Source organism: Phalacrocorax carbo, chromosome 27 (genome assembly GCF_963921805.1).
Source record: "Phalacrocorax carbo chromosome 27, bPhaCar2.1, whole genome shotgun sequence".
In the NCBI taxonomy this organism is placed as follows: Eukaryota; Metazoa; Chordata; class Aves; order Suliformes; family Phalacrocoracidae; genus Phalacrocorax; species Phalacrocorax carbo.
This window is the reverse complement of record NC_087539.1, coordinates 1,010,773-1,017,742: the sequence shown is the minus strand read 5'-3', so window position 1 is coordinate 1,017,742 and position 6,970 is coordinate 1,010,773. Positions and strand designations below refer to the sequence as shown.

The 6,970-nt window shown below is 73.7% G+C and overlaps 1 protein-coding gene across 2 annotated transcripts; it reads left to right on the top strand.

The window, feature by feature from the left end:
• The first annotated feature begins 265 nt into the window (after nucleotides 1-265).
• Nucleotides 266-6,943, top strand: CACNB3 (calcium voltage-gated channel auxiliary subunit beta 3). 2 transcript variants are annotated; one of them, XM_064474255.1, is made up of 14 exons: nucleotides 266-442; nucleotides 584-676; nucleotides 3,428-3,550; nucleotides 3,645-3,767; nucleotides 3,842-3,957; nucleotides 4,025-4,089; nucleotides 4,177-4,196; nucleotides 4,452-4,532; nucleotides 4,735-4,793; nucleotides 4,878-4,987; nucleotides 5,075-5,226; nucleotides 5,302-5,397; nucleotides 5,510-5,659; nucleotides 5,772-6,943. In XM_064474255.1, exons 1-14 carry the CDS (start codon nucleotides 401-403, stop codon nucleotides 6,060-6,062), a joined length of 1,521 nt encoding a protein of 506 aa, XP_064330325.1. In that variant the 5' UTR covers nucleotides 266-400; the 3' UTR covers nucleotides 6,063-6,943. The 2 variants fall into 2 exon arrangements, with proteins under 2 accessions (XP_064330325.1, XP_064330326.1); XM_064474256.1 differs by lacking the exons at nucleotides 266-442; nucleotides 584-676 and adding an exon at nucleotides 2,183-2,328.
• Nucleotides 6,944-6,970: the final 27 nt, after the last annotated feature.

Below are 6,970 nucleotides of genomic sequence, written 5' to 3'. Positions count from 1 at the left end.
GCACGGCGGCCGCGGGACCCGTCCCGGTGGGATGCGGGCGGCGGGGCTCCCGCATCCCGAACACGCGTGGTCTCGGCGGCGGCTGCCCAGGGGCTCCGCTTTCCCGGTGCCGCCCGCACTGTCCCCGCAGCACCGCGGGTTGCGGAGAGGGTCTATCCCCGGTGCCCCCCACCCCCGCCCGGTGGCTGCCCAGCTGCGGGGGCGCGGGCCGGACGCCACGGGGATGGGCGCGGGGGCGGGCAGGCGGGGGCGGGGACGGCCGGGACGCCCCGGCGGCCCCGTGTGATGCGGAGCGCGGCAGTGGCGGCGGCGGCGGCGCGGCCCTTCCCGGTGGAGCGCCGCGGTCCGGTGCGGGGCGGCCCCGCCGGGATCCCGGGGGCTCCGGTGGGTGCCGCCGGGCATGTCAGCCCCGGCACAGCCCACCGCTCCCGGTTCCTTCCAGGTGAGCCCTCCCGGCCGCCGCGGGTCCGGTGCGGTCCGGTTCGGTGCTGCTCGCAGCGCGGGGGTGCCGCCGGTGGCAGCGCAGCGGCGGGGCCGCGCCGCCCGGTGCCTCCCGGTGCTCACCGGCCGCTCCCCCCCGCAGAGCCCCCGGAGGCTCCCGAAGCGCAAGAGCCGCTTCAAGCGCTCGGACGGCAGCACCTCGTCCGACACCACCTCCAGCATCCTCCGCAGGCAGGTGAGCGGGCCGGTACCGGCACCGGGGCGGGGCAGCCCCGCCAGCCCCGGCCCCCCCCTCCGCCGCGGTTCGCTCCCGGGGGCAACGGCGCTGCGGCTCCGCATTAAGGCACGGACCGGGAGGGGAGCGGCCGAGCTCCCCCGCCCCAACCCCTGCACCGGGCGGGGGGGGGGGGGGTCCGGGCGGCCGCCCCCGCCCCGTCGCTCCCCCGGGACCGGGCCTGGGGGCCGGCACCGGGCGCCGGTAGCATCGCAACAGCCGCTCCCCGTGGCTAAAAATAGCGAGTGCTGCGTCAGGGCCGGGCCGGGCGCCGGGCACCGGCACTGCGGCGCGGGGGGAGGCGGGGGGGGGGCCCCGGGGAAACTGAGGCACCGGAGGGGGAACGGGGAGGGAGGGGGTCCGCTGTGCTGCCCCGCCCGGTCCATCAGCCGGCATCGGGTCGCCTCCCCGCGCTGCCCGGGAAGGGGGACACGGACCCCCGCTCCTCGCCGTCCCCCGCCTCCCTGCTCCGGTTTACCCCGTCCCGGCCGCCGGCGGGGGCGGAGGGTACCGGGGCAGACCCGAGGAGGGCGGGGGGTTCCGGTAGGGGCGGCCCCGGGGGAACGCAGAGTGGCCCGAGCATCCCGTTTCCCTCCCAGGGTAGCAACTGCCCCCCCCCGGTGCCTCCCGGTACCCCCGAGGACCCCCCGCCCCGCACCCGGCGCGGCCCCTTCAGCACCTCGGAGAGGGCCCGGCCCGGCCCCGCCGCGCTGCCGGTACCGGGGCCGGTGCCCGGTGCTCGGGGCCCGGTGCTCGGGGCCCGGTGCTTGGTGCCCGCGGCCGGTCCCGCCGCTGCCCGGAGCCCCCCGCCCCGCCGAGCTCTGCCCCTCGGCCCCCCGGTCCAGGCCCAAGCCGTCCCGGGCCTGTCCCGCCGGTGCCCGTCCCATTGCACGGTAACGGGGCGGGCCGGGCCGGTCCCCCGGGGCCCGCCGCTGCCCCCCTCCTCGGGGGCGGGGGGGGGGGGCGCGGCGGGGGGGCGGGAGCGGCTCCGGCCCCGCCGCAGGGCTCGCCCTGCAGACGGGGCTGCTACCGGCTCGGGGCAGGACGGGGGCCGCCACACCAGAGCATGGAGGTACCCACGGGGACCCCCCCCCCGCCGCCGCCCCGGGACACCCGGCCGCGGGCTCCGGGAGGCGCCACGGCCCCTCCGCCGCCGCCACGGGACCCCCCCGGCCCCCGCCGGGAGCTGCTCTCTTTGCAAACTACCCCCCGCCTCCCCCGGGAGCTGCCCCGGGGCCCCGTCCCGGTGCACGGCACCGGGGTTGCTCGGCCCCCCCGGCTGCCAGTGCGGTCCCACCGGAGAGGGACCGGAGCCCCCCCCGCCAACCCCGGGCAGGGGAAACCGCGACCCCCAACCCCCAGGTTGAGCCGGCGGGGGCGGCTCCGTGCGCCCCGGGGGAGCGGCGGGAGGCGGGGGCGGGGAGGGGCGGGGAGGGGCGGCGGCGGCGGCGGCGGCGCGGCGGAGCGGGCAGGGCCAGCCGGAGCCCGAGCCGTAGCGGGAACCGGAGCCGGTGCCGGTACCGGAGCTGGGCGGGGGGGGCGCGGGCGGCTCGGCTCGGCTCGCCCCGTCTATGTCGTTTTCTGACTCCAGCGCTACCTTCCTGCTCAACGAGGTACCGGCCCCGGTACCGGGGGGGGGCCGCGGTCGGGGGTGGGGGGGGCTGCGCCCCGGGGGGCGGTGATTGCGCACCGGGGACTGTGCCCGGTGCAGGGCGGGGTGGGGCTGCCCGTGCCTGGTGCAGGGGTTCGTGCCCGGTGTGGGGGGGCTCTGCCGGCCCCCTGGCCCTTTGTTCCCCACCGCCCCCGCTGGTCTCGCCTCCCCCTTGGGCAGGTGCCGCCGGGACCGGAACCGAACGGGGGGGGGGACAGCCCGACCCCCATGGCCGGGGACCCCGCGGGGGCCGATGCTCCGGGCTGAGGGCTGCGTGGGGGGGGTCGTGCTGGGTGGAGGAGACGCTGTACTGGGGGGCCGTGCTGGGGATGCTGGAGGGGGGAAAGATGCTCGGGGGGGGCGGTGACGATGCTGGGGGTGCCGTGCTGGGGAGGCCATGTTGGGGGGGGCCACGTTGGGAAACCATATTGCCTGCGTTGTGGTGGGGGGGCCCAGGCCCTTCCCCCCCCCCCCATGTGCGCGAGGTGGGATGTGGGGGGGGGGGGGGTCCCGTGTCCGGGGTGGGGGGGTGGGGGCGGTGCTGGGCAGCGGCGCCGGGCTCAGCCTGGCAGGGCCAGGGGGCCTTGGGGGGGGCCGGGGGGGGGGCTCAGCCACATCCAGGGACCTATAAATATTTCACCGCAGCTTCTGCGCCTGTTCCGGGCGCAGCAGGCGACGGGTAATTACCGGCGGGGTGGGGGGGGGCCGGGGGACTGCGCCGAGCACCTGCCCGGCACCCCAGGGTGGGGGGCGGCTGCAGCAAGCCCACATCCCTAGGGGGACTGGGACATCTGCACCCAGCCCGGCCCTCCCCGGGACTGCGGTGGTCTCCACCCATGGCTCCCCCCGCAAGGATGCAGGGGCTGCACCCCAGGGCAGCCACGCTAGGCGATGCCACCCGTGTTCACCTGGCTTGATGCCTCATGGACCCCTGAAAGCTGGAAGGGGCTGTGGGCTGCAGATCAGCGGGGTCCCCTCCCCGGGCTGGCACCACCTCAGGGTGGAGGTCCCTCTTTGCGGGGGTCCCCGCAGCCCCCCAGCACTCAGCCCCATCCTCCCAGGGCTCGGCAGACTCCTACACCAGCCGCCCGTCCCTGGACTCCGACGTGTCCCTGGACGAGGACCGCGAGGGCGCCCGGCGCGAGGTGGAGAGCCAGGCCCAGCAGCAGCTCGAGAGGGCCAAGGTACCAGGGAGGGAGGACACACGGACACCCAGGGCACAGCCCCGGGCGGGGCTGGGGGGGCCCGGGAGTGCCAAGCACCCTTCACCATCCCCAGCACAAGCCAGTTGCCTTTGCCGTGCGCACCAATGTCAGCTACTGCGGGGCGCTGGACGAGGAGTGCCCAGTGCAGGGAGCCGCCATCAACTTTGAAGCCAAAGATTTCCTGCACATCAAGGAGGTGAGTTGGGGTGCTGGGGGGGGACAGGGACAGGGATCCCCCCTCGGCCTCACCCCTGCCCTGCCCTTGCCCAGAAATACAGCAATGACTGGTGGATCGGGCGCCTAGTGAAGGAGGGGGGGGACATCGCCTTCATCCCCAGCCCCCAGCGCCTGGAAGCCATGAGGCTCAAGCAGGAGCAGAAAGCCAGGTAGGGACTGGACCCCCCCAGACCCCCCAAGAACCCACAACACTCACTCACCCTCCTCCTCCCCCAGGAGAGCTGGCAACGCCTCGGGCCTCGGCGACAGTGGGAACCGGCGATCGCCTCCCCCTTCCTTAGGTAAGGGCAGGTCCTGGTCTGGGGGGGTCCTGGGAGGGTCCCCCCTTCACTGTCACCAACCTCTGTCTCTTCTCTCCTCTCCCCAAGCCAAGCAGAAGCAGAAGCAGGTGAGTCCCCGGGGCAGGGCTGTGCCCCGGGTAGGGCTGTGCCCCAGCCAGGGGGAGATGGGGAGGGGGCTGCAGGCAGGGCTGAGCGCAGCCACTTCTGGGGTGGAGCGGGTGGGCGTAGAGACCCCCTGCCCCCAGTTATGGGGCTGGGGGGGCTCCAGGACGCTGGGATTCTCTGGAATAGGCTCGTTGCCCCCTTTTTCCCTGTGGGCAGGAGCGCAGGGCGCTGAGGTGTCCCTGTGTCCCCCCCCGTAGACACAGCACATCCCGCCCTACGACGTGGTCCCCTCCATGCGGCCGGTGGTGCTGGTGGGGCCCTCGCTGAAAGGATATGAGGTATGGGGGGACCATGGTGTGGGGGGGGGCCCACTGCACCCCCATGGTGGTGGCCTGCACCCCTCGTCCCCTGCCTGCCCGTCCTGTGCCAGTGGCGAGCAGATGGCGGGGCCAAGGGCTGCTGGCAGGGCGCCGGGCGGCTGCCACCTCCCTGCCAGTGCCATCTGCTGCCGGCTCACCGGGCTGGCGGCCCTGCCGGCAGGTCACCGACATGATGCAGAAAGCCCTCTTCGACTTCCTCAAGCACAGATTTGACGGCAGGTGAGACCCTCTCCCTTCACCAGGACCCCCCCATGGCCCGGGGGGGGATACCCAGGTCCCCATCGCAGTCCCTTTGTCTCCCAGGATCTCCATCACCCACATCACGGCTGACCTCTCCCTGGCCAAACGCTCTATCCTCAACAACCTGGGCAAGCAGGCCATCCTGGAGCGCTCCACCACCCGCTCCAGCATCGGTGAGGGACCAGGCTCGCCCTGGGGTGCAGGGAACCCCCAGGGGCCAGCCCAGCCTCACACACCCACCCCTTGTCGCCCCTCCCCAGCCGAGGTGCAGAGCGAGATCGAGCGCATCTTCGAGCTGGCCAAGTCCCTGCAGCTGGTGGTGCTGGACGCCGACACCATCAACCACCCGGCCCAGCTGGCCAAGACCTCGCTGGCTCCCATCATCGTCTATGTCAAGGTGTCCTCGCCCAAGGTGAGGGGTGACTGTGGTTTGGGGGGGGCCCTGGCTGCACCCCATGTTGCCATCACCCTCCTCTCCCCTCCCCAGGTCCTGCAGCGGCTCATCAAGTCCCGTGGCAAGTCCCAGGTGAAGCACCTCAACGTGCAGATGATGGCGGCCGACAAGCTGGTGCAGTGTCCCCCGGTGAGCTGGCAGGTCCCCCCACCCCAGGGATGCCCAGGACAGTCCCCCCCCCGCCGGGGATGCCCTGGGGGGGGGTCCCCAAGCCATCCCTGACCCCTCACCCACCCCCCAGGAGCTCTTTGATGTCATCCTGGATGAGAACCAGCTGGAGGATGCCTGTGAGCACCTGGCCGAGTACCTGGAGGTGTACTGGCGTGCCACACACCATCCACCGCACGCCTCCCATGCCGTGCCCTCGCCCACCGGCCTCCCGGGCCTGCAGGTACCCCTAAGCCCCCTCCCCGGCTCCCTGGAGGTGGCCAGCACGGGGCGTACAGATCAGGGTGGGACGCAGCCCCCCCGTGCCGTCCCCGCAGCCCCGTCCCTACCCGCAGAGCCAGCAGCTGCTGGGGGAGCGAGGGGAGCACTCGCCGCTGGAGCACGACAGCCTGATGCCGTCGGATGAGGCGGGGGAAACCTCACCCCAGCCCTGGGGGGCCGCGTCCCAGCGCAGCTCCCGGCACCTGGAGGAAGAGGAGTACGCAGACCCCTACCCCGACCTCTACCAGCCCCACCGGCACCATAACAGCGGGCTGCAGGGCCCCGGCACGCCGGATCGCCAAACCGAGCGCAACCACGACAGGAACTGGCAGCGCAGCCGGCCCTGGGCCAAGGACAGCTATTAGGGGTGGGGACGGGGGGGCACGGCTGGGAACCGGCCCCCCGACCCCGAGCGCTCCCCGCCTCGCCCCAGCCCCATGCTGGGGGTGCTCAGACAATCTCCCTCTCTCGGGGAACTCCTCCGCACCGGCAGCTTCCTCGCGCCCGGCCCCCGGGCACGTCTTCAGCCATAAGCACAGGGAGGGGGGCCGGCAGCCAGGATGCCCCAGGACCCCCCCTCCCCAGCTCCTGGGGACCTGGGGGCAGCCACATGCCTTCTCCCTGCCTCAGTTTCCCCGCCTGGCCCCTGCATCGCAGGCTGTCTCATTCCCCGCTGGGCAGCTGCCATAAACAGAGGGTGCCTCCCCCTCAAAGACCTGTGGGCCAGGTAATGGGGTGGGGGGACAGTTTTAGCAGCATCCCCCACCCCGCGCAGACCCGAGGAAGAAGGGGAACGTGCCTGCTCCCCCCTCCCCTGCCCCTGCATGGGACCCCCAGGAGGAGGGGGCCACACCAGTCGCTTTGCTCTGCACCCATTTCTCCCCACCCCAGTCACCGCAGCCAAACCGCTTCCTCCCCCGGGGACGGGGGGACAGAGGGGGGCAGCCAGACCCTGCATGGTGGGGGGGGGCTGCTCCACGCCTGCACTCGCTGCCCCGTCCCCACCGACCCCCTCCCCACGTAGCCGTCACCGCACAGTCCTGTAAATACAGCACCCACCGCCCTCGGCCGGGGGCTGCTCGGCAGAGGGTCCCGGCGCCGGGCCGAGCCCCCCCGGGGCCCTTTGCAGGGAGCCGGCCCGAGCTGGCAGGGGGGAACGGGTGGGGGCCACAGATTTGTTATAATTTCTTTTGTAGAAAGCACTGATTTCCCTGTAACCAGTTTCAGAAACACAAGAGTGCTCGGAGGTGCCGGCGTCTGTGTCTCTTGGGGG

Bases quoted from the DNA above. Each gene is read 5' to 3' on its own strand.
- CACNB3 (XM_064474255.1), top strand. From the start codon at position 401: ATGTCAGCCCCGGCACAGCCCACCGCTCCCGGTTCCTTCCAG. The intron at 4,090-4,176 runs GTAAGGGCAGGT...CCTCTCCCCAAG, and splicing joins ATCGCCTCCCCCTTCCTTAG to CCAAGCAGAAGCAGAAGCAG. The intron at 4,533-4,734 runs GTATGGGGGGAC...CCCTGCCGGCAG, and splicing joins CCTCGCTGAAAGGATATGAG to GTCACCGACATGATGCAGAA.